General features: G+C 42.4%; 2 protein-coding genes across 3 annotated transcripts; both read right to left on the bottom strand.

Annotated features, from left to right (window-relative positions):
- Nucleotides 1–5,271: 5,271 nt before the first annotated feature.
- Nucleotides 5,272–23,738, bottom strand: LOC115178437 (zinc finger protein 383-like). 2 transcript variants are annotated; one of them, XM_029739623.1, is made up of 2 exons: nucleotides 23,723–23,738; nucleotides 5,272–6,547 (listed from the first exon to the last, which is right to left on the bottom strand). In XM_029739623.1, the coding sequence occupies exon 2, from the start codon at nucleotides 6,432–6,434 to the stop codon at nucleotides 5,724–5,726; it is 711 nt and encodes a 236-aa protein (XP_029595483.1). In that variant the 5' UTR covers nucleotides 6,435–6,547; nucleotides 23,723–23,738; the 3' UTR covers nucleotides 5,272–5,723. The 2 variants fall into 2 exon arrangements, with proteins under 2 accessions (XP_029595483.1, XP_029595482.1); XM_029739622.1 differs by lacking the exon at nucleotides 23,723–23,738 and adding an exon at nucleotides 15,288–15,361.
- On the bottom strand, nucleotides 14,125–23,748 carry LOC115178436 (zinc finger protein 239-like). The gene is made up of 2 exons (XM_029739621.1): nucleotides 23,371–23,748; nucleotides 14,125–15,386 (listed from the first exon to the last, which is right to left on the bottom strand). The coding sequence occupies exons 1-2, from the start codon at nucleotides 23,375–23,377 to the stop codon at nucleotides 14,356–14,358; spliced, it is 1,038 nt and encodes a 345-aa protein (XP_029595481.1). The 5' UTR covers nucleotides 23,378–23,748; the 3' UTR covers nucleotides 14,125–14,355.
- Between the last annotated feature and the right edge of the window lie 3,325 nt (nucleotides 23,749–27,073).

The following is a 27,073-nucleotide window of genomic DNA, read 5'->3' as shown; positions in this document are numbered from 1 at the left end:
AAAGGGGTTAGGGGAAGGGTTAGCTAAAGGGTTAAGGGAAGTTAGCTAAAGGGGTTAAGGGAAGGGTTGCTAAAGGGTTAGGGGAAGGGTTAGCTAAAGGGGTTAGGGGAAGGGTTAGCTAAAGGGGTTAGGGGAAGGGTTAGCTAAAGGGGTTAGGGGAAGGGTTAGCTAAAGGGGTTAGGGGAAGGGTTAGCTAAAGGGGTTAGGGGAAGGGTTAGCTAAAGGGGTTAGGGGAAGGGTTAGCTAAAGGGTTAAGGGGAAGGGTTAGCTAAAGGGGTTAGGGGAAGGGTTAGCTAAAGGGGTTAGGGGAAGGGTTAGCTAAAGGGGTTAGGGGAAGGGTTAGCTAAAGGGGTTAGGGGAAGGGTTAGCTAAAGGGGTTAGGGGAAGGGTTAGCTAAAGGGGTTTAGGGGAAGGGTTAGCTAAAGGGGTTAGGGGAAGGGTTAGCTAAAGGGGTTAGGGGAAGGGTTAGCTAAAGGGGTTAGGGGAAGGGTTAGCTAAAGGGGTTAGGGGAAGGGTTAGCTAAAGGGGTTAGGGGAAGGGTTAGCTAAAGGGGTTAGGGGAAGGGTTAGCTAAAGGGGTTAGGGGAAGGGTTAGCTAAAGGGGTTAGGGGAAGGGTTAGCTAAAGGGGTTAGGGGAAGGGTTAGCTAAAGGGGTTAGGGGAAGGGTTAGCTAAAGGGGTTAGGGGAAGGGTTAGCTAAAGGGGTTAGGGGAAGGGTTAGCTAAAGGGGTTAGGGGAAGGGTTAGCTAAAGGGGTTAGGGGAAGGGTTAGCTAAAGGGGTTAGGGGAAGGGTTAGCTAAAGGGGTTAGGGAAGGGTTAGCTAAAGGGGTTAGGGGAAGGGTTAGCTAAAGGGGTTAGGGGAAGGGTTAGCTAAAGGGGTTAAGGGAAGGGTTAGCTAAAGGGGTTAAGGGAAGGGTTAGCTAAAGGGGTTAGGGGAAGGGTTAGCTAAAGGGGTTAAGGGAAGGGTTAGCTAAAGGGGTTAAGGGAAGGGTTAGCTAAAGGGGTTAGGGGAAGGGTTAGCTAAAGGGGTTAGGGGAAGGGTTAGCTAAAGGGGTTAGGGGAAGGGTTAGCTAAAGGGGTTAGGGGAAGGGTTAGCTAAAGGGGTTAGGGAAGGGTTAGCTAAAGGGGTTAGGGGAAGGGTTAGCTAAAGGGGTTAGGGGAAGGGTAGCTAAAGGGGTTAGGGGAAGGGTTAGCTAAAGGGGTTAAGGGAAGGGTTAGCTAAAGGGGTTAGGGGAAGGGTTAGCTAAAGGGGTTAAGGGAAGGGTTAGCTAAAGGGGTTAGGGGAAGGGTTAGCTAAAGGGGTTAGGGAAGGGTTAGCTAAAGGGGTTAGGGAAGGGTTAGCTAAAGGGGTTGAGGGAAGGGTTAGCTAAAGGGGTTAGGGGAAGGGTTAGCTAAAGGGGTTAGGGGAAGGGTTAGCTAAAGGGGTTAGGGGAAGGGTTAGCTAAAGGGGTTAGGGGAAGGGTTAGCTAAAGGGGTTAGGGAAGGGTTAGCTAAAGGGGTTAGGGGAAGGGTTAGCTAAAGGGGTTAGGGGAAGGGTTAGCTAAAGGGGTTAGGGGAAGGGTTAGCTAAAGGGGTTAGGGGAAGGGTTAGCTAAAGGGGTTAGGGGAAGGGTTAGCTAAAGGGGTTAGGGGAAGGGTTAGCTAAAGGGGTTAAGGGAAGGGTTAGCTAAACGGGTTAGGGGAAGGGTTAGCTAAAGGGGTTAGGGGAAGGGTTAGCTAAACCCTTCCCTTAACCCTAACCCATTTAGTGTCTTCTCATGCTGGTTAAGGTTTCCCAACTGTGTAAAACTATTTTAACACAGGGAGCATTGGTAGGTCTTTTGTCCTCTGTGTGTCCTCTCATGCTTTTTCAGGCTCCCTAACCACATAAAACTCTTGTCACAACAAGAACAGTGGTAAGGCTTCTCTCCTGTGTTTATTCTCTCATGCATTTTCAGGGACCATAACATAGTAAATGTCTTTCCACTCTGAGAGCAGTGGAAGATCTTCCTCCTTTCTGTGTGTATTCTCGTGCTTTTTCTGGTTTCCTAAATGGGGTAAAAGTCTTCCCACATTGGGAGCAGTGGTAAGGGGTCTCTCCAATGTGCGTTCTCGTGTATTTTCAGGTCATATAACCGACAAACTCATTCCACAGTGGGAACGCTGTTCTGGTCTCACTGGTTTGGATGTCTCTGGCTGTGGTTCCTAAGTCTGGTCTCTCTCCTGACAAAGACAGAGTATTTAGTTATCAAGAATCCACATGATAAAACTATATTTTTATGAGGTTTAATCAGAATCAGATCCCTTTTTCCGTCAGCATGCTAGTCTAGCCATTGCTTTTTCATTAGCATGCTAGGCTAGCTAATGCTAAAGCAACACATTGGATTCCACAACCTTTCCGGTAAGCTACCCCAATGCTAGGCATCACATTTTCATTGAATACAATGTGCTGCTTTAGCATTAGATAGCCTAGAATGCTGACAGAAAAGGCAGTATAATTTAAAACTGGCAGTATTTCAATTTTCTCGATAGCATGCTAGTAGATACCAATAGACTTCCAGTCATTCCGCTAATGGTAGTTAGCATTGGCTTGAGAATCTACCTTTAACTTCCTTCATACTGGACAAAAAAATGGTATCCACAAGTTCATCTGACTCTGGGGAAGTACATAAAGGGCCTCATTGTCAAAATCCCCAGGTATCCCTTTAAGTCAAAACTGTAACTCGACTACTCAGGAACATTCACTGGCTTCTTGGTAAGCAACTCCAGTGAAGATTTGGCCTTGACTTGTGTTGTATGTTATTACTCTTGCTGTATATGACAAAACTGAAATGCTGAATTGTTTCAATGAGCATTTTGTATCATCTGGTAGGCTGTTTGATTCAGTGTCCTCTGTCTCTGTACAACCCTGTGTGGATGAACCAGTGAGAGCTGGTCAAACTTTTAGCTTTTTGCCATTCTCAGTGCAGGTCCTGCTCTTTTGAAAAGAGAAAGCCTGCAGGTCCTGATCTTTTGGATCCCTGCTTTTTAAATCTGGCAGCTGATTTCATAGCTGAACCACTTACATATCTGTTCAATCTAACCCTGGAATGTAATGAAATTCCAAAGATCTGGAAATCAGCATTTGTCCTAACACTTTTAAAAGGGGGAGATCCAACTCTTTTAAATAATTAGAGGCCAATCTCAAAGCTGCCACCCCTGGTGAAAATACTTGAAACCCTTGTGAGTGTACAGCTAAAAGAGTTTTTATTTACTAACTCTATTTTATCAATGTACCAATCAGGCTTCAGGAAGAAGCATAGCACAATTAAAGCAGCCATGAAGGTTTTAAATGATATCACTGAAGCGCTTGACAAAAAACAGCACTGTGTCTCACTTTTTATTGATCTCTCTAAGGCTTTGGATACAGTTGATCATGTTATACTAAGGCAGAGATTGTCGAGTGTAGGTTTTTCAGAGCATGCAGTTGCATGGTTTGCTAACTATCTGTCTGATAGAACTCAGTGCACTCAATTTGATGGGCTTATGTCTGTTAAATTGTCTGTCTTTAATGGTGTGCCCCAAGGCTCTGTACTTGGTCCTCTCTTATTCACTATTTATATAAATGATTTAGACAAAAATGTCCAAAATGCACAACTTCATTTTTATGCTGATGATACTGTTATTTACTGTTGTGCTTCATTTCTTACAAAAGCTTTCCAGAACTTGCAAACTGCTTTTTATACTGTTCAACATACCTTGTGTCAATTGAAGCTTATCCTCAATACTGACAAAACTAAACTAATGGTGTTTTCTAAAGCAAGAAATAGACCTCTGAACCTTTCACCTATTACTACCTGTCAGGGCAAGGAGATTGAGGTTACAACCTCATATAAATATCTTGTAATTTTAATTGATGACGGCCTCTCTTTTAAATTGCATATTCAACAACTTACAAAAAAATTGAAGCTGAAATTGGGATTTTATTTTAGGAATAAGGCTTGTTTTCTTTTGAAGCCAGAATGAGGCTAGTATCAGCTACATTTATGCCTTTACTAGACTATGGGGATATTTTATATATGAATGCTTCCGCTCAGTGTTTGAGATCGATTGACACTCTTTACCATGGCACTTTGAGATTTATTTTAAACTGCAAAACCCAATGCTGATGTTCCTAGCTCCAACAGTAATGCTGATTGCCGGTTAGAACAGTGACTAAGGTTTAAAAACTTCTTAAGGCTAGATGTCAGTATTTTGATGTCTGGATGAAAAGCGGGCCCAAAGTAAACTGCCTGTTACTCAGGCCCAGAAGCTAGGACTTGAATAGAAAACACTCTAAAGTTTCTAAAACTGTTAAAATATTGTCTGTGAATTTACATTTTAGTCATTTAGCAGACGCTCTTATCCAGAGCAACTTACAGTAGTGAATACATACATTTCATGCATTTTTTTTTTGTACTGGCCCCCTGTGGGAATCGAACCCACAACCCTGTCGTTGCACACACCATGCTGGCGTTGCAAACACCATGCTCTACCAACTGAGCCACAGGGAAGACCGGCTGAATATAACAGAACTGATTTGGCAGGCGAACCCATGAGGACAAACCATCGAGGGGAAAAGAAATTGAGGTCATAGGATTTTCCAATGGTTTTCTATGGGATACCCTAATTATTAGGAACCTGGTTGCAGTTCCTATGGCTTCCACTAGATATCAACAGTCTTAGAAATTGGTCGATGTTTTTCTTTTGAGGAATGAAGAAGTAGTGCTGTTCTTTGTACGTGTCACTCTGAATGTCCCCCATCTTTTGTTGCGCGTGAACAGGAGCACGCCCCGTGTTATTTTTCTTCGGTATTGGAAACAGATTATCCCGTCTTAAATTTGATTGATTATTTACATTTTAGGATACCTGAGGTTGGATTAGGAACATTGTTTGAAATGTTTGGACCAAGGTAACTTATTAGATACTTTGTAGTCATGTTGGGCGAGTTGGAACCGGTGTATTTCTGAATCAAACGACCAGACTATTAAAGCCACTCTGTTAGATGTGACCAGACTATTAAAGCCACTCTGTTAGATGTGACCAGACTATTAAAGCCACTCTGTTAGATGTGACCAGACTATTAAAGCCACTCTGTTAGATGTGACCAGACTATTAAAGCCACTCTGTTAGATGTGACCAGACTATTAAAGCCACCCTGTTAGATATAAATCATCAGAGGACCAGCGATTGGAGCAAATGCATCATGTTGAAATGGCACTCAATATTGTGTAGTCTTTGAGGAATGACACACACACAGGAAACACAGAGCCAGAGTTAGAAAATGACAATTTATTAACAGTGTGTATACATTGAAACTGATTCCATATTCAGCTCATGTTTTGAAATAAAAAAATGTATATTTGAGTCCTGCTTTGTACTAATTTGATTTCATGTGACAAACAAAAACAGTCTGAAGCTTAGTTTCCACCTGATTGGTTTGGTAGAAGACAAAAAACGCTGCGCACGTTTGGGGCATGGGACGTCCTCTACAATAATATGCCTGCTCTAAATTATTTTGACCAGCAGGTGCCAATAGTGTACACTGTGTTGATCAAAGCATTGAGTAATGTGCCTATTTTTGACACGATTGGCTGGAAAACCGAAACGCTTCGCTTCCCAGTCACTACTCCCCTGTATGTATTTCATGGCTTTTCAGCAAGCCTCTCTGGGTAAAACCCTTCCCACACTGGGAGCATTGGAAAGGCTTCTCCCGTGTGTGTGTTATATTATGTTCTTTCAGGTGCCCTAACTGGATAAATTAGAATAATTTTCACACTGGGGGCAGTGATAAGGCTTCTTCCGTGTATGTGTTGTGTTCTTTCATGACCTTTCAGGCTCCCTATCTGGGTAAAACCTTTTCCACACTGAGAGCATTGGAAAGGCTTCTCCCCTGTGTGTGTTCTATCATGCTTTTTCAGGCTCCCCATCTGGGTAAAACCCTTTCCACACTGAGCGCATTGGAAAGGCTTTTCTACAGAGTGTGTTCTCTCATGTGATTTCAGGGTACCTGATTGGGCAAACGCCTTTCCACACTGAGAGCATTGGAAAAGCTTCTCTACAGAGTGTGTTCTCTCATGTGATTTCAAGGTACCTGATTGGGTAAAACTCTTACCACAATGGGAGCAGAGGTAGGGCTTCTCTCCAGTGTGTATTCTTTTATGTTTTTCCAGTTGCCCTAACTGTGTAAAACTCTTTTCACACTGGGAACAGTGGAAAGGCTTCTCTACTGAGTGTATTCTCTCGTGTTTTTTCAGGTTACTTGACATGGAGAATCTCTTTCCACACTGGGAGCAGTGGAAAGGCTTTTCACCTGGGTGCCTCCTCGCATGTGATTTCAGATACCCTAAATGGGTAAAACTCTTTCCACACTGAGAGCATTGGAAAGGTTTTTCTCCTGTGTGTATTCTCTTATGATCTTTCAGATGCGATAACTGCATAAATCTCTTTCCACACTGAGAGCAGTGATGTTGTTTTGCTGGTGTGGGCGTCTCTGGGTCTGGTTCCCCTGAAGGACTCTTCTCGCTGTCAGAGTGAGAGTCTGGTCTCTCTCCTGTCAAAGACAATAGTATTTTGTTAAACAGAGAGACCTGAATAAAATCTCCACATTTTTAAACTGTCTCCCTATGAGCTTTAATCCAGTCTAGATCCCTTATTATAAAATGGGTAGTTTGGATCATGGATGCTGATTGGTTGGTAGCTGTTAGTTATTCACAATAATCCACTGGTAATAGTTGTTAAGTTCCATTTTAATTATCCCTAAACATCCGCTGTCCCACAGCCTAGCAAGGCCATTTATAAACTAATCTCAACTGTCCCACAGCCCTGCCAGGCCATTTATAAACTAATCTCCACTGTCCCACAGCCCTGCCAGGCAATTCATAAAATAATCTCCACCGGAAAAAAAGCATATCAGCATACGGACATCATTAACCCATGGCTACTAGCCTAACATTTGGTTAGGAACAGAAGAACATCATTAACCCATGGCTACTAGCCTAACATTTGGTTTGGAACAGAGGGACATCATTAACATATGGCTACTAGCCTAACATTTGGTTAGGAACAGAGGGACATCATAACCCATGGCTACTAGCCTAACATTTGGTTAGGAACAGAGGGACATCATTAACCCATGGCTACTAGACTAACATTTGGATTGGAACAGAGGGACATCATTAACATATGGCTACTAGCCTAACATTTGGTTTGGAACAGCGGGACATCATTAACCCATGGCTACTAGCCTAACATTTGGTTAGGAACAGAAGAACATCATTAACCCATGGCTACTAGCCTAACATTTGGTTTGGAACAGAGGGACATCATTAACATATGGCTACTAGCCTAACATTTGGTTTGGAACAGCGGGACATCATTAACCCATGGCTACTAGCCTAACATTTGGTTTGGAACAGAGGGACATCATTAACCCATGGCTACTAGCCTAACATTTGGTTAGAAACAGAGGGACATCATTAACCCATGGCTACTAGCCTAACATTTGGTTTGGAACAGAGGGACATCATTAACATATGGCTACTAGCCTAACATTTGGTTTGGAACAGAGGGACATCATTAACCCATGGCTACTAGCCTAACATTTGGTTAGGAACAGAGGGACATCATTAACCCATGGCTACTAGCCTAACATTTGGTTTGGAACAGAGGGACATCATTAACATATGGCTACTAGCCTAACATTTGGTTTGGAACAGAGGGACATCATTAACCCATGGCTACTAGCCTAACATTTGGTTTGGAACAGAGGGGAGTTGTATAAACCTTGCTATCTGCCTCTCCGACCTCCTGCAACTTTATAATATAATAATCATTATTTTATGAAAGCAATAAGGAAGTCAAACCCAAGTTATTATGAATAACACACCATTGTTTCCCTCCACTTTGTATCATGCCAGAACAAATCAAATCACATTTGAATTGGTCACATACACATGGTTAGCAGATGTTAATGCGAGTGTAGCGAAATGCTTGCAGCACCTAGTTGTGTTTTCACTTCAGGAAAATCCGCAGGTTCTCATGCCTTGTTGATTCAATAACCTGTGGGGCCGGTGTCTATATAACCTGTAATAACCTGTGGGGCCGGTGTCTATAGAACCTGTAATAACCTGTGGGGCCGGTGTCTATAGAACCTGTAATAACCTGTGGGGCCGGTGTCTATATAACCTGTAATAACCTGTGGGGCCGGTGTCTATAGAACCTGTAATAACCTGTGGGGCCGGTGTCTATATAACCTGTAATAACCTGTGGGGACGGTGTCTATAGAACCTGTAATAACCTGTGGGGCCGGTGTCTATAGAACCTGTAATAACCTGTGGGGCCGGTGTCTATAGAACCTGTAATAACCTGTGGGGCCGGTGTCTATATAACCTGTAATAACCTGTGGGGCCGGTGTCTATAGAACCTGTAATAACCTGTGGGGCCGGTGTCTATAGAACCTGTAATAACCTGTGGGGCCGGTGTCTATATAACCTGTAATAACCTGTGGGGCCGGTGTCTATAGAACCTGTAATAACCTGTGGGGCCGGTGTCTATAGAACCTGTAATAACCTGTGGGGCCGGTGTCTATAGAACCTGTAATAACCTGTGGGGCCGGTGTCTATATAACCTGTAATAACCTGTGGGGCCGGTGTCTATAGAACCTGTAATAACCTGTGGGGCCGGTGTCTATATAACCTGTAATAACCTGTGGGGCCGGTGTCTATATAACCTGTAATAACCTGTGGGGCCGGTGTCTATAGAACCTGTAATAACCTGTGGGGCCGGTGTCTATAGAACCTGTAATAACCTGTGGGGCCGGTGTCTATATAACCTGTAATAACCTGTGGGGACGGTGTCTATATAACCTGTAATAACCTGTGGGGCCGGTGTCTATATAACCTGTAATAACCTGTGGGGCCGGTGTCTATATAACCTGTAATAACCTGTGGGGCCGGTGTCTATAGAACCTGTAATAACCTGTGGGGCCGGTGTCTATAGAACCTGTAATAACCTGTGGGGCCGGTGTCTATATAACCTGTAATAACCTGTGGGGCCGGTGTCTATATAACCTGTAATAACCTGTGGGGCCGGTGTCTATAGAACCTGTAATAACCTTTGGGGCCGGTGTCTATAGAACCTGTAATAACCTGTGGGGCCGGTGTCTATATAACCTGTAATAACCTGTGGGGCCTGTGTCTATAGAACACTTAATCCAAATGATCCTTCCATGTCTTCATGTCGAAATCAGACATGAGTTGGTGGTAATAACAGGATATATGATGTGGTATCATAGATATTTCAATCAGATCAGTCTGTCTTACCTTATAGTTAAATATGAAGGAGCTAATAACACCATAGATATTTCAATCAGATCAGTCTGTCTTACCTTATAGTTAAATATGAAGGAGCTAATAACACCATAGATATTTCAATCAGATCAGTCTGTCTTACCTTATAGTTAAATATGAAGGAGCTAATAACACCATTTTGATTTTAAAAACAAATGACAGAGATTCAAAATCACATTTTGCTCTCATGGGATGTTGAGTATAGAGACTAAACAAAGCACTACACAACAATATAATGGGAAGTATTTCATCCAGTAATGTTTTTTTTGTGCTCGCCCACTCGTGTAGCTTTAAAGGTTGGCTTTGGTCACAAAAAAAACTGTCCAACTCCGCCTCTTTCTCAATGTTCTAACAGAAATGCCTTTGGTGGTTCATCGTTGTAACATTCTGGTCATGCGCGCCGCGACCGACGGAGCTAGTTCGTAAACTAAAAGGCTTTACAGACAATACGCAGAGGGCCGACGGAGCTTAGCGCAGTGTGGCGATGTCGGTTTTCGTTACAAAAGGGGCGGCTCCTTGTAATACGCTCCTTCATTCAAAGCAGTTTTTTTTCTACGTGGAAATTGATACGCAACGTACCGTTCCACTGCGAAGATTGAGGGGCAGTATTGAGAGAGTTTTGCAACGGAAGATCCGCCCGTGTCTACGTCACATTTTTTCCGGTATCCCTTCTGGTATAAACACAGATGGACGTTCTGCTACTTTGCTTCTACTAAGTGCCAGTGGTGGGAAAAGTACCCAATTGTCAAACTTGAGTAAAAGTAAAGATAACTTAATACAAAATTACTCAAGAAAAAGTGAACGTCGCCCAGTAAAATACTACTTGAGTAAAATAATTGTTTTAAATATACTTAAGTATCAAAAGTAAATGTAATTTCAAAAATAAAAGTATAAATCATTTCACATTCCTAATATTTAGCAAACCGGACAACACGATTTTCATTTTGTATTTTTTTATTTACGGATAGCCAGGGGTAAAATTGCAAACGAAGCATTTGTGTTTAGTGAGTCCGCCAGATAAGAGGCAGTAGGGATGACCAGGGATGTTCTCTTCATGTGCTTGAATTGGAAAATGTTCCTGCTGCTAAGCATTCATCATGTAAGGAGTACTTTTGGGGAAAAAGTATGCAGTGAAAAGTACATTATTTTGGATGTCAGGGAAAATGTATGCCGTAAAAAGTACATCGTTTTCTTTAGGAATTCGGTAGAGTAAAAGTTGTCAAAAAATCAATAGTAAAGTAAGGTACAGGTAGCCACAAAAACGACTTAAGTAGTACTTGAAAGTATTTTTACTTAAGTACTTTTGGAGGAGCGTCTGTGTGCGCTGGTGAGACAATACGAGAACCTTTACAACCCTTTGATGCGGACGTATTCAGACAAGCAAAAGACAACAGCTGGAGGGAGATATGACATTTGGACACCCATACTGATATCAAAGAAACATGGAGAAAGGTGATGTTTGCAATCCGAAAAGGGTAAAGGAGACGAGGAATAGTGGTGTGTGTGTCCCACTGACTGTCAGGCTTCGTGTTCACGTGAAACATCGTCAGACAGACACCAATATGCCAGATACGGTATGTAATCATCATGCAGCCGGGTCTTTTTGTACAGTCACTGTGATCTGATGTTTAGCTAACCTACACGAAACTAAAATATAAACACAACACGTAATGTTCTATTGAAGAATGTTGTGATGTTCTATTGAAGAATATTGTGACGTTCTATTGAAGAATGTTCTGATGTTCTATTGAAGAATGTTGTTAGTGAGCATTTTTCCTTTGCCAAGATCATCCATCCACCTGACAGGTGTGGCATATCAAGAAGCTGATTAAACAGCATGATCATTACACAGGTGCACCTTGTTCTGGGAACAATAAAAGGCCCCTCAACACAATGCTACAGATGTCAAATTTCTGAGGGGAGGGTGCAATTGGCATGCTAACTGCAGGAATGTCCACCAGAGCTTTTGCCAGATAATTGAATGTCCATTTCTCTACCATAAGCTACCTTCAACATTGTTTTAGAGAATTTGGCAGTATGTATGGGCAGGCATAAGCTACAGACAACAATTGCATTTTTTCAATGGCAATTTGAATGCACAGAGATACACTGATGAGATCCTGAGGCCCACTGTCGTGCCATTCATCGGCCGCCATCACCTCATGTTTCAGTATGATAATGCACGGTCCCATGTCGCAAATATCGGTAATTCCTGAAAGCTGAAAATGTCCCAGTTCCTCCATGGCCTGCATACTCACCAGACATGTCACTCATTGAACATGTTTGGGATGCTCTGGATCGACGTGCACAACAGTGTGTTCTAGTTCCCACCAATATCCAGAAACTTCACACAGGCAATGAAGAGGAGTGGGACAACATTCCACAATCAACAGCCTGATCAACTCTATGTGAAGGAGATGTGTCACGCTGCATGAGGCAAATGGTGCTCACACCAGATACTGACTGGTTTTCTGACCCACACCCCTACCTTTTATTTAAGGTATCTGTGACCAACAGATGCATATCTGTATTCCCAGTCATGTGACATCCATACATTAGGGCCTAATGAATTTATTTCAATTGACTGATTTCCTAATATGAAATGTAACTCAGTAAAATCTTTGAAATTGTTGTGTGTTGCGTTTATTTTTGTTCATCACGTGAAATCAGCTCTTTTCTGGATGGGAGAAATTGTGAGTGTGAAATATTCAGTGCCTGTGTTATCATAGGATTATGCTTGTAGGTGCTGGAGGGTGGGATTTTGAGGGCCCATCCACAAGTGGTTCATCGCCCCTTGATTCATCATCTCCCCGGGCCTGGTTCATCACCTCTCCGGCCCCTCTCCCCAACGTCCCTTCTCACCAACACCCAACCTACATCCAGGTGTACCCGTGCCCTCTGCAACTCCATCAACCTCCACCACATCTCCCAGGACCCAGCTCCTCCCATGGCAAGAAGAGGAACACAGCGGAGGATCCTTTGGACACGAACATTGATGACAAAAAGTTCTGTTTTTATTCATATCAATAAATGATCATATTATATGGAAACGTAGAAAGACACGCATATGTTAATCAGTGCAGATATTTGGGCTCCCGAGTGGCGCAGCGGGTCTAAGGCACTGCATCTCAGTGCAAGAGGCGCCACTACAGTCCCTGGTTCGAATCCAGGCTGTATCACATCCGGCCGTGATTGGGAGTCCCATAGGGCGGCGCACAATTGGCCCAGTGTCGTCCGGGTTTGGCAAGGGGTAGGCCGCCATTGTAAATAAGAATTTGTTCTTAACTAACTTGCCTAGTTAAATAAAATCAAAAATGTTTAATGATTGAGAATGCAAAAAAACTTACTGCACATCTGCATTTAGGAAATCAGTCAAACAAACAGATAATATCACAATAAGCAGCTAGGTCCAAACTGCTCCTACATGGTGTAACAGTACTGAGTGGGTCCAAACTGCCTCTACACGGTGTAACAGTACTGTGTAGGTTCAAACTGCTCCTACACGGTGTAACAGTACTGTGTAGGTTCAAACTGCTCCTACATGGTGTAACAATACTGAGTAGGTCCAAACTGCTCCTACACGGTGTAACAGTACTGAGTAGGTCCAAACTGCTCCTACACGGTGTAACAGTACTGAGTAGGTCCAAACTGCTCCTACACGGTGTAACAGTACTGAGTAGGTCCAAACTGCTCCTACACGGTGTAACAGTACTGAGTAGGTCCAAACTGCTCCTACATGGTGTAACAGTACTGAGTAGGTCCAAACTGCTCCTACACGGTGTAACAGTACTGAGTAGGTCCAAACTGCTCCTACATGGTGTAACAGTACTGAGTAGGTCCAAACTGCTCCTACACGGTGTAACAGTACTGAATAAGTCCAAACTGCTCCTACACGGTGTAACAGTACTGAGCTGCGTTCAGTACAAACAAAAGCAGTGGAACAATCAATTAACAGAAATAGGTGCTGTACTGAGCAACTAGTTGAAAAATCATTGGGTTCAAAATGTACTGCTGCCCTTAATGCGTCCCTCATTGCTTCAAGCCACACCCACCAACCGGAGCGAACCAACAATTCCTCAAAGTCTATTCAATACCTTGTTTTAAAGAGCTAATTGACCGAAGTTGGGGGGGGGGCACAGGACAGAGTTTGGGAAACCCTGCTCTAAGTGATTGGTATTCTGACTGACATGTTGTGTTATCTACCTTCCAGCCATCCATTCACCCACTCAGAAGACCTCTAGTGATGTTCTGACTGACATGTTGTGTTGTCTACCTTCCAGCCATCCATTCACCCACTCAGAAGAGACCTCTAGTGATGTTCTGACTGACACGTTGTGTTGTCTACCTTCCAGCCATCCATTCACCCACTCAGAAGACCTCTAGTGATGTTCTGACTGACATGTTGTTTTGTCTACCTTCCAGCCATCCATTCACCCACTCAGAAGACCTCTAGTGATGTTCTGACTGACATGTTGTGTTATCTACCTTCCAGCCATCCATTCACCCACTCAGAAGACCTCTAGTGATGTTCTGACTGACATGTTGTGTTGTGTTATCTACCTTCCAGCCATCCATTCACCCACTCAGAAGAGACCTCTCCTGATGTTCTGACTGACATGTTGTGTTATCTACCTTCCAGCCATCCATTCACCCACTCAGAAGACCTCTAGTGAAGTTCTGACTGACACGCTGTAAACCAAACAACTAAATGTCCTGAGGTTTTAAGGTTAGAATCAAGAAATACACACAATATTCATCCATTTTATAATTTCCATTTTATAATATCCAAATCATATCATGAACATGTAAGGTTTCTTACATGTATCCAATATATCAGTGTAGAATCAAAATAAAATACATTTTAAAATTGTCTCAAAACTAAAACAGGCCTATTCTAATGTGGCATAAAACAACAGTCAAACAAGTCAGAACACTCCCTGTCTATGCTATGATGTGATTTCAGGTCTTCTGTCTGGGAAAATGTATTTTTTATTTAACAACCTGATATTCATTACGCAATGGGAACATGGGTACACACATCTCCAGAGTGTTTTCTCTTCTTATGTTTGCGCAGACTTCCTAAATGGAAAAAATCTTTTCCACACAGGGAGCAATGGTAAGGTATCTCTCCTGTGTGTGTTCTCTCATGTGATTTTAGGTCATGTGATCGTGAAAATCTCTTTCTGCAATGGGCACAGGGGTAAGGCTTTTCTCCTGTGTGTGTCCTCTCATGTGATTTTAGGTCCTGTGACCGTGAGAATCTCTTTCCACAATGGGCACAGGGGTAAGGCTTTTCTCCTGTGTGTATTCTATTATGTTTGTTCAGGCTCCCTGACTGCGCAAAACTCTTTTCACACTGGGAGCAGTGGTATGGTTTCTCCCCTGTGTGTGTCCTCTCGTGTGATTTTAGATCCTGTGATCCTGAAAATCTCTTTGGACAATAGGCACAGGGATAAGGCTTTTCTCCTGTGTGTATTCTATTATGTTTGTTCAGACTCCCTAACTGGGTAAAACTCTTTTCACATTGGGAGCAGTGGTATGGTTTCTCCCCTGTGTGTGTCCTCTCATGTGATTTTAGTTGCTGTGATCGTGAAAATCTCTTTCCACACTGGGAACATTGGAAAGACTTTTCTCCTGAGTGTTTCCTTTCATGCTCTTTCAGGCTTCCTAACTGGGTGAAACTCTTTCCACACAAGGAGCAATGGTATGGTTTCTCCCCTGTGTGTGTCCTCTCATGCTCCTTCAGCTTATCTAACGACCTAAAATTATTTCCACAATGGGAACAACAGTAAGGCTTTTCTCCTGTGTGTATTCTATTATGTTTGTTCAGGCTCCATAACTGGGTAAAACTCTTTCCACACTGGGAGCAGAGAAAAGGTTTCTCCCTTGTGTGTGTCCTCTGATGTATTTTTAGGTACCGTGACAACTTAAAACTCTTATTACACTGGGAGCAGTCGAGTCGTCTCACTGGTTTGGGAGTCTCTGGGTCTGGTTCCCCTGAAGCACTCTTACTGCTGTCAGAGTGAGAGTCTGGTCTCTCTCCTGCCAAAGACAGAGTATTTAGTTAAACAGAGAGACCTGAATGAAACCTCCACATGATAAAACTCTCTTCCTATGAGGTTTAATCTAGACTCATTATAAACCGTACATTTGGATCCTTGATGCCGATTGGTTAATTGCCGTTAGTTATTCACAATACTGCCCGGGTAATGGCTGTTAACAGTTCCATTTGAATTATTCCTACACATCCACTGTCCCACAGCCCTGCCAGGAAATTCCTCAACTAATCTCCACTGGAAAAAAAACATCTAGACATTATTACCCCATGCTTCTAGTCAAATATTTGGTTTGTAACAGAAGGGACTTGTTCAAACCCTTTGCTATCCGCCTCTCTGACCTCTGCATTTTGTTTGTACAGAAAATATGTATAGAACTTATTGTGGGGATTTATTACTCAATAGAAATGTATGAAAATATGTATTTATGCAAATGTAATCTCCCTTTACTTGCTATAATGACAGATAGTGGCCAATTGTTGGGTTGTTACTAGAATGGTACATTAGGGGTTAAGATGGGGCTAGAATGGTACATAAGGGGTTAAGATGGGGCTAGAATGGTACATTAGGGGTTAAGATGGGGCTAGAATGGTACATTAGGGTTTAAGATGGGGCTAGAATGGTACATTAGGGGTTAAGATGGGGCTAGAATGGTACATTAGGGGTTAAGATGGGGCTAGAATGGTACATTAGGGGTTAAGATGGGGCTAGAATGGTACATTAGGGGTTAAGGTTAGATGGGGCTAGAATGGTACATTAGGGGTTAAGATGGGGCTAGAATGGTACATTAGGGGTTAAGGTTAGATGGGGCTAGAATGGTACATAAGAGGTTAAGTTAATTATCATGTAAACACCTTATTCTGCGTTCCAGCTGTGCATGTGCTAGCACCAGCCGAGCCAGCCTTTAGCACGAGTGAAGTGAGTCCGGAAACAGCTAAATGTTTGCGAGCCTTTAGCGCGAGTGAAGTGAGTCCGGAAACAGCTAAATGTTTGCGTCTCAGAAGTCGTTTTCACATAACGTTACACAGTATATGTCTGAACTCAGAATCAAATATGCTTCACAAAAATACCATAATAGCTGTGGCAGAAGATATATTTTGAAAAGGCGATATTTCTGCATTTATCAGTGCCATCAGGTAAACTGAGTTCAGATGTGTCCATGTAAACAAGATTATTACAGCCATTTTTGTTTCAGAAAGATATTTTGTCTAGGGATACAAATTTCGATTAATTTTGATGTCGGCTAACCCACCCTCATTAAGCGGTCAACAAACTGTTAAATTTTTTTCCCCAAACAGTAAAAAGATGTGACAACAAGAAAATACTATCAGAGATCTGTATATTATGACAAGATTCTCAAGTCTCCGCTCTAACAATGGGAGTTGTCCCAATGGCGTGAAGGCAGGCGACCAGTTCTGGTCCAAAATAAGCCGATATATGCCCAATGCATTTCTTTTGACAAGAGTGAAACCTCTCGCTTCACTTCTTCCTCTCTGATGCTATTGAGATGGAAAATGTTATGTTTGTGCTTTTCTAATAACCAATGTCTGTGTTCATGTAAGTGACTGATTGAACGAATCCTCACTATCAGTATCTGCAATTTGGCAATACGCCCAGACCCTTGTTTTGAGAACGAAAGGGATATCTCAGTTTCAAGGTCTCAGCTTGGAGAGAAGAAGCCTCGTGAGGTATTGGTCTGTCACATGCATGAACCAAACGTTAATGATGAATTAACTGTGAATGACGAATAAGCTAAATCATGCAAATATAACTTGTCTGTGTTAGCAGTATATAAGAGATCTAACAGGACTGCCCCGGAGGAGCTCCCTGCAGACCGGTACTTTATGCATTTCAGTTTGACTGTGACCTTTCCAGCTTGCTGTTAATAAACAATGATTCATTTCAGGTTGACTGTGACCTCTCCATCTTGCTGTTAATAAATAATGATTCATTTCAGGTTGACTGTGACCTCTCCAGCTTGCTGTTAATAAACAATGATTCATTTCAATCATCATCATGTAGTAACCCCCAAAAAATTGTTAAATCAAAATATATTTTATATTTGAGATTCTTCAAATAGCCACCCTTTGCCTTGACAACTTTGCACACTCTTGGCATTCTCTCAACCAGCTTCATGAGGTAGTCACCTGGAATGCATGGTTACTACATGATTCCATATATGTTATTTCATAGTTTTGATGTTTTCACTATTATTCTACAATGTAGAAAATAGTAAAAATAAAGAAAAACCCTTGAATGAGTAGGTGTTCTAAAACTTTGACCGGTAGTGTATATATGACGATGTCTTAACAATGGAGGGCCGTTTGATTCATCCACCGTCTTAACGATGGAGGGTCATTTGATTCATCCACCGTCTTAACGATGGAGGGTCATTTGATTCATCCACCGTCTTAACGATGGAGGGTCATTTGATTCAACCACCACCTTCTTAAGGATGGAGGGTCATTTGATTCAACCACCACCTTCTTAATGATGGAGGGTCATTTGATTCATCCACCGTCTTAACGATGGAAGTGCCTGAGACAATGGGCCTCAGGGTCTTGTCATGGTATCTCTGTGCATTCAAATTGCTATCGATAAAATGCAATTCCTTGACATCAGCAAACCGCTCGCCCACAAACGACGCCATAAACACTACGCTGTCTGCCCGATACAGTTGAAACTGGAATTTATCAGTGAAGAGCACACTTCTCCAGCGTGCCAGACGCCAATGAAGGTGAGCATTATTCCACTGGAGTCGGTTACGATGCCGAACCGCAGTCAGGTCAAGACCTGAGGATGATGAGCATGCAGATGAGCTTCCCTGAGACGGTTTCTGACAGTTTGTGCAGAAATTCTTTGGTTGTGCACAGTTTCATCAGCTTTCCGGGTGGCTGGTCTCATACGATCCCACAGGTGAAAAGCTGGATGTGGAGGTCCTGGGCTGGCGTGGCTACACGTAGTCCGCGGGTGTGAGGCCGGTTGGACGTACTGCCATATTCTCTAAAGCAAAGTTGGAGGCGGCTTATGGTAGAGAAATGAACATTCAATTTTCTGGCAACAGCTCTGGTGGATATTCCTGCAGTCAACAAGCCAGTTGCACGCTCACTCAAAACTTGAGTGTTGTGTGACAAAACTGCACACTTTAGAATGGCCTGTTATTTTCCCCAGCACAAGGTGCGCCTGTGTAATGATCAGGCTGTTTAACAAATGACACACTTGTCAGGTGGATGGATTATCTTGGGAAAGGAGAAATGCTCACTAACAGGGATGTAAACAAATTTGTGCACAACATTATAGAGAAATAACATTTCTGGGATCTTTTATATTAGTTCATGAAACATGGGACCAACACTTTACATGTTGCGTTTATACACTGCTCAAAAAAACACTTAAACAACACTTAAACAACACAATTTAACTCCAAGTCAATCACACTTCTGTGAAATCAAACTGTCCACTTAGGAAGCAACACTGATTGACAATAAATTTCACATGCTGTTGTGCAAATGGAATAGACAACAGGTGGAAATTATAGGCAATTAGCAAGACACCCCCAATAAAGGAGTGGTTCTGCAGGTGGGGACCACAGACCACTTCTCAGTTCCTATGTTTCCTGGCTGATGTTTTGGTCACTTTTGAATGCTGGCGGTGCTTTCACTCTAGTGGTAGCATGAGACGGAGTCTACAACCCACACAAGTGGCTCAGGTACTGCAGCTCATCCAGGATGGCACATCAATGCCAGCTGTGGCAAGAAGGTTTGCTGTGTCTGTCAGCGTAGTGTCCAGAGCATGGAGGCGCTCCCAGGAGACAGGCCAGTACATCAGGAGACGTGGAGGAGGCCGTAGGAGGGCAACAACCCAGCAGCTGGACCGCTACCTCCGCCTTTGTGCAAGGAGGAGCAGGAGAAGCACTGCCAGAGCCCTGCAAAATGACCTCCAGCAGGCCACAAATGTGCATGTGTCTGCTCAAACGGTCAGAAACAGACTCCATGAGGGTGGTATGAGGGCCCGACGTCCACAGGTGGGGGTTGTGCTTACAGCCCAACACCGTGCAGGACGTTTGGCATTTGCCAGAGAACACCAAGATTGGCACATTCTCCACCGGCGCCCTGTGCTCTTCACAGATGAAAGCAGGTTCACACTGAGCACGTGACAGACGTGACAGAGTCTGGAGACGCCGTGGAGAACGTTCTGCTGCCTGCAACATCCTCCAGCATGACCGGTTTGGCGGTGGGTCAGTCATGGTGTGGGGTGGCATTTCTTTGGGGGGCCGCACAGCCCTCCATGTGCTCGCCAGAGGTAGCCTGACTGCCATTAGGTACCGAGATGAGATCCTCAGACCCCTTGTGAGACCATATGCTGGTGCCGTTGGCCCTGGGTTCCTCCTAATGCAAGACAATGCTAGACCTCATGTGGCTGGAGTGTGTCAGCAGTTCCTGCAAGTGGAAGGCATTGATGCTATGGACTGGCCTGCCCGTTCCCCAGACCTGAATCCAATTGAGCACATCTGGGACATCATGCCTCGCTCCATCCACCAACGCCACGTTGCACCACAGATTGTCCAGGAGTTGGCGGATGCTTTAGTCCAGGCCTGGGAGGAGATCCCTCAGGAGACCATCCGCCACCTCATCAGGAGCATGCCCAGGCGTTGTAGGGAGGTCATACAGGCACGTGGTGGCCACACACACTACTGAGCCTCATTTTGACTTGTTTTAAGGACATTACATCAAAGTTGGATCAGCCTGTAGTGTGGTTTTCCACTTTAATTATGAGTGTGACTCCAAATCCAGACCTCCATGGGTTGATAAATTGGATTTCCATTGATTATTTTTGTGTGATTTTGTTGTCAGCACATTCAACTATGTAAAGAAAAAAGTATTTAATAAGATTATTTCTTTCATTCAGATCTAGTATGTGTTGTTTAAGTGTTCCCTTTATTTTTTTGAGCAGTATATTTTGTTCAGTCTTTGATAAGATGCACAAATCAACATTTCTGAAAAATCAGTAACGGAATTTCTGCAATTGAATTGCCTACAATGGGAAATCATAGTATTCACAAACCACAGTTGGGTTCACAAGTTTGGACAGTAGAGTAGAGTACAGTACAGTAGAGTACAGTAGAGTAGAGTACAGTAGAGTACAGCACAGTAGAGTACAGTAGAGTAGAGTACAGCACAGTACAGTACAGTACAGAAGTGTACAGTAGAGTAGAGTACAGTAGAGCACAGTGGAGTAGAGTGCAGTAGAGCACAGTACAGTACAGTAGAGTACAGTACAGTAGAGCAGAGTACAGTAGAGTACAGTACAGAAAAGTGGAGTATAGCTCAGTATAGTAGAGTTGAGTAGAGTTCATTACACACTAGAGTTGAACACACTATAATGTGCGTTATTGTACTGTACTGAGCTCTATTGTACTAAACTCTGTTTTCCATCATCGCTGGCCGTCGGCTAATCAGCCAGTTACACTCATTTTCAGCCCACTATTTTACCCACTTCATATTACTAGGTATACTTTTCATCTAACAGTTTTAACTGGCTAGTCTGTCGAGCCCTCTCCTGCTAGAATGAACAATATGCATATTCTAGTCATCTATTGAGAGGAGAGGCACCTCACAAAGTGAATGTCGACAGGGAATCGTAGTCTGTATCCCCTCCCGGTACAATCTGTGTGCTCTGTAGACAGAGGAGGGAGAGAGCTTCAACGTCCCATGTCATAGAAGTGGTAATGATGATTTGAAATCCAGTAGGGAATCAACTAAATGTATATAAAATGTATTAATTTGCCCAAGTTGATCACAAGACATGAACAGAATGCATCAGTGATTTGTATTTCCTGTAACTTTCTGAAGAGGCAACGTGTGTGTGTGGTCCGCACGTCTACCACTTTGTATAGCCGTTAGCGATGATGCTAACGTTAATGAAAACAGTCTTCTGGTAGAATGTCTGTGTGTGTGTGGTCCGCACGTCTACCACTTTGTATAGCCGTTAGCGATGATGCTAACGTTAATGAAAACAGTCTTCTGGTAGAATGTCTGTGTGTGTGTGGTCCGCACGTCTACCACTTTGTATAGCCGTTAGCGATGATGCTGACGTCTTCTGGTAGATGGAAAGGCTTTCCCAAAAACCTTCTTAATTAAATGTTTACTCCAAAAGTAGCCTCTGCTTACGCGGCAGAATGGTATCATGATTATTGTCATCAATCCAGTGGGTATTTGTTTCACTAACTCTACCATCACATGTGAGCTACAAAAACACAGCTAAATGAATAGCCTCTTGCCAGGTGCATTAATTAAAGGGTAACTACAGCCCAAAATGTTATTTAAAACATTTTCCCAGACCTCAAAATTGGTCTCCTGATGTGGTGTAAGCATCGTTGTGGACTTAAAACATTAAATATTATTTATTTATTTTAAAAAAGGGTGATTTTGAGAGCGAAAATTGCCAATTTCTCAGTCTGAGTATCACAGAAACTCAAAACGTTGAATGAATAACATGGAATGGATGAAATGTATCAAAATAACTATTCAAAAGATGAAAAACATACAAAAACATATTTGTAAACATAAAATTTGACAGAAAAAGGGAATTTAAAACATCAACTTGTGTTACAAAAGGTTAATAAAATAAACAGTGTTACTGTTTAACAAAAATGGTCATTTTTCCATAATTTCCAACATTGGGAATGTTGGTGCTTTTAGACTATGGAATTGTTTTAAGATGGTTATGCCATGGATCATTTAGCAATTTGATTTATAATTATAGGGCCCCTTTAGGTATCCCCAAAAAATATTTAAACATTATTTGATTAAATATTGAATTTGGCCTTTATTACTATAGCCCACAGAAACGCATTGAATAACACATTCATAAATGGCAAAAAAAGACAGTCAAAATGTTGATTAATAAGGAATAAGGTTTTGAAGTGTCTGTCCTAGATCTAGCAGATATAAAAAAGCTCAGGAAATATTTAGGTTTTTTTTGGACACACATTTAACCACTTATTTTTGTTTGCACAAAACTACCTCCATACGTCCATTCATTTGTATGGGTTACCTTCAGATGAATGTTTAATATCTATATATATCTCCATACGTCCATTCATTTGTATGGGTTACCTTCAGATGAATGTTTAATATCTATAAATATCTCCACACTTCCATTCATTTGTATGGGTTACCTTCAGATGAATGGGTCGTAGAGCAAAACGGAAGAAAAGAGTCTCCCTTTTCCATAGAATGGTCATTATAGTTTTGAAGGCCAAACAGTTCGGACGCTACAGACGTTTTCGTGAGAATATTGATTTTCAGGATGTCTCATAGTCTAACAAACACATTTTTTTTACATTGCTGCTACTCACTGTTTATTATCTATGCATAGTCATTTTACCCCTACCTAAATGTCCATATTACCTCAATTACCTAGACTAACCTGTACCCCCACACATTGACTCGGTACCGGTACCCCCTGTATATAGCCTCATTACTAACCTGTACCCCCACACATTGACTCGGTACCGGTACCCCCTGTATATAGCCTCCACATTGACTCGGTACCGGTACCCCCTGTATATAGCCTCATTATTGTTATTTTATTGTGTTACTTTTTTAAAACTTTAGTTTATTTAGTCAATATTTTTCTTAACTTGGATTTTTCTGAAAACTGCATTGTTGGTTAAGGGCTTGTCAGTAAGCATTTCACTGTAAGGTCTACTACACCTGTTGTATTCGGCGCGTGTGACCAATAAAATTTGATTTGTAGCTCGGCCATCTTCCATCGCAGTTGCAGAAGGCCAACATAGGCAGACGTGCTGGATTAAGACTCAGCCCATGTTGCGTCCCAATATCTCTAGTTTAAACTAACGGATTCTGATGGGGATTATTTGTATTACGTTACTTAGATTGATGCACAGGTGCATCAAAATACTATTAAGGATTTTAAATAACCTGTGGTAATTTTTTTTTTTATACCTTTCATCCAGATCAAAATGATCCTTCATTGTCTTGATTCTGTCCTCTTCATCATTTGAAATCGCACATGAGAAGATTTTCGCTTTTTTTTGTGATGTCAAGCATAGACACTGAGCAAAACACTACAGAAAGAGATATAGAGATGTTAACAAATGTTGTAAAAAATATAACGGGAAGCATTTGATCCACAAACGTTTGGTTGCCCCCCCCCACCCCCCACACTATTTGTAGCTTTCACAATTCCTACAGCACAGAACTATTAAAGTGTAGAACTTCAGTATAATGCCCCTTTAAAACCACACATCGGTTCAACAATTACAGAGTTTGTACCCCTGTTTAAGATATTACTCACTGTTGTTAATCAGATCTCCTGTCTCCTCCTCCTCTTCTTCTTCTTCCAATGTGACAGTAATCTCCCCCACTTCCTTCATTCCAAAAATGTCTTCCTCTTCTTTCACTGTGACAGTCACCTCCTCTTTCTCTTCCTCCTCTTTTACTGTAACATCCTCCTCCTCTTTCACTCTGAACGCGTCTTCATCTTCTTTAAATGAAACGTCTTTCTCTTCTTCTTTCACTGTAACAGCCTCAATCTCTGCTTCTTTTTTTACTGTGACATCCTCTTCTTCCTTCTCCTCTTTCACGACAATGTTCAGCCCCAGAGCTTCTTTCTCCGTCCAGCAGATCCCCTCTTCAGAAGGGGAGTCGTTTAGTGAGCTCATGGTTGGGATGTTAGCTTGATAGCTAGTTAGCATTAGTGACTAGACTAGCACTACTGCTAATTTACCCAGCCAGCTAGCTGACTAACAACAACGTAAATATTAAATTGGGTAACTAACTAGTAGATACGACTAGTGTGTTTAAAACACTGTGGCTAATATACACCGAAAGCATTTAAAGAGCTGCAATGTTTTCGGCTATGTTGGCTAAAAGCTACCGAGGTGGATAACTCGCTGTTGTTGTTGAAGCGTCCCGTCCATTAGATTATACGTCACACCGGCAGCATTGCCTGAAACAGGCACATCGCCATCTGCTGGGTGGGAGGGTAACAGTCAAGGGAAATGTTTATTTTATTTTTAGACAAAAAGTAGGTTTTCATTTATTTCATGATTGTTACGGATACAGGTATCCTGTGTGTGTGTATCCTGTATGTGTGTTTCTTGTCTCTCCTTCTCCCCTCACAGGTGACAATCATCACTCCCCAATCAGTCATCAATCAGTCCCCAATCAGAAGACACCTGTTCCTTTTCCCTCAACCTATCACAGTCCCTTTCCCTTGGTTTAAAAACCCAGTCAGTTGTTTTCTCTCCAGCTCATTCTCACTCTGAGATCAATCTTTGTGTTCATTCTCGCAATCGCTCCCTCTCTGTATTGATCTCTTTTGTTTTTGCAACTGCATGTCACATTTGTCCGGTAATCCTGTGAGTATTGTTTTGTTGTTTGTTTGTTTGGTGGGAAAAGGGGGTACCAAGACAAGTCGCCCATGGGCATACGTTACCCGTAGGAATACTGTGTCTAAGTACCCTAGTTAGAACTGGGCGGACCACCCTCTGTATTTTTGGTTAGTTAGCTAGCTGTTGTGGAAATAGGCTAGTCTACCTTAGGGGTGTTTTGGATTATTGTTTCTTTGCTTGGGTCCAGCTCAGCCCCTTTTCTCACACCCCATTACCGTGTGTTTATAAATAAACCATTCGAGTTTGATGGTAGATTGTAGTTGTCTGTGGTTATTGGTTCTCACTGTTTCTTATCACTATTATAATTTGCATGATTTATGTTACGGTCTCGTTGCCATCCCCCCTAGACTGCAGGGCCAAAGGGATTCGTAACAATGATATAATATCATTATATTGTTACGTACAAAGAGAAGCATGTGTTGATTAGTGAATATCTTTAATGAGTGAGAATTTAAAACACCCTACCATACATCTGCCTTTAGGACATCAATGAAACAAACAGATAATATCCCAATAAGGTAGCTAGGGCCAAACTGCTCCTACACAGTGTAACAGTACTGAGTAGGTCCAAACTGCTCCTACATGGTGAAACAGTACTGAGTAGGTCCAAACTGCTCCTACACGGTGTAACAGTACTGAGTAGGTCCAAACTGCTCCTACACGGTGTAACAGTACTGAGTAGGTCCAAACTGCTCCTACACGGTGTAACAGTACTGAGTAGGTCCAAACTGCTCCTACACGGTGTAACAGTACTGAGTAGGTCCAAACTGCTCCTACACGGTGTAATAGTACATCATGTAGGTGTATATAATGAACAGACTAGGTCTATACTGCTCCTACATGGTGTAACAATACATCATGTAGATGTATATAATGAACAGACTAGGTCTATACTGCTCCTACATGGTGTAACAATACATCATGTAGATGTTTATAATGAACAGACTAGGTCTATACTGCTCCTACATGGTGTAACAATACATCATGTAGGTGTATATAATGAACAGACTAGGTCTATACTGCTGCAACATGGTGTAACAATACATCATGTAGATGTATATAATGAACAGACTAGGTCTATACTGCTCCTACATGGTGTAACAATACATCATGTAGGTGTATATAATGAACAGACTAGGTCTATACTGCTCCTACATGGTGTAACAATACATCATGTAGGTGTATATAATGAACAGACTAGGTCTATACTGCTGCAACATGGTGTAACAATACATCATGTAGATGTATATAATGAACAGACTAGGTCTATACTGCTCCTACATGGTGTAACAATGCATCATGTAGACGCCAGGACAGCGGAGTCAATCACCACCTTCCGGAGACACCTGAAACCCCACCTCTTTAAGGAATACCTGGGATAGGATTAAGTAATTATTCTGAGGTCAGGACATTGTGATGGCCACTCCAGTACCTTGACTTTGTTGTCCTAAAGCCATTTTGCCCCAACTTTGGAAGTATGCTTGGGGTCATTGTCCATTTGTGGAAGACCCATTTGCAATCAAGCTTTAACTTCCTTACTGACGTCTTGAGATGTTGCTTCAATATATCCACGTAATTTTCCATCCTCATGATGCCATCTATTTTGTGAAGTGCACCAGTCCCTCCTGCAGCAAAGCACCCCACAACATGATACTGCCACCCCCGTGCTTCATGGTTGGGATGGTGTTCTTTGGCTTGCAAGACGAAGAACAGAGTAAAATGTTGATATAGGACTCAATATAGGACTCGTTTTACTGTGGATATAGATACTTTTGCACCTGTTTCCTCCAGCATCTTCACAAGGTCCTTTGCTGTTGTTCTGGGGTTGATTTGCACTTTTCGCAACAAAGTACATTCATCTCTAGGAGATAAAACGCGTCTCCTTCCTGCGCAGTATGACGGCTGCGTGGTCCCATGGTGTTTATACTTGAGTACTATTGTTTGTACAGATGAACGTGGTACCTTCGGGTGTTTGGAATTTGCTCCCAAGAATGAACCAGACTTGTGGAGGTCTACAATTTTTTTCTGAGGTCTTGGCTGATTTCTTTTGATTTTCCCATGATGTCAAGCAAAGAGGCACTGAGTTTGAAGGTAGGCCTTGAAATACATCGACAGGTACACCTCCAATTGACTCAAATTATGTCAGTTAGCCTATCAGAAGCTTCTAAAGCCATGACATCATTTTCTGGCAATTTCCAAGCTGTTTAAATGCACAGTCAACTTAGTCTATGTAAACTTCTGACCCACTGGAA

Source organism: Salmo trutta, chromosome 38 (genome assembly GCF_901001165.1).
Source record: "Salmo trutta chromosome 38, fSalTru1.1, whole genome shotgun sequence".
Taxonomy (NCBI): domain Eukaryota; kingdom Metazoa; phylum Chordata; class Actinopteri; order Salmoniformes; family Salmonidae; genus Salmo; species Salmo trutta.
This window is presented reverse-complemented; position numbering and strand designations above follow the sequence as displayed.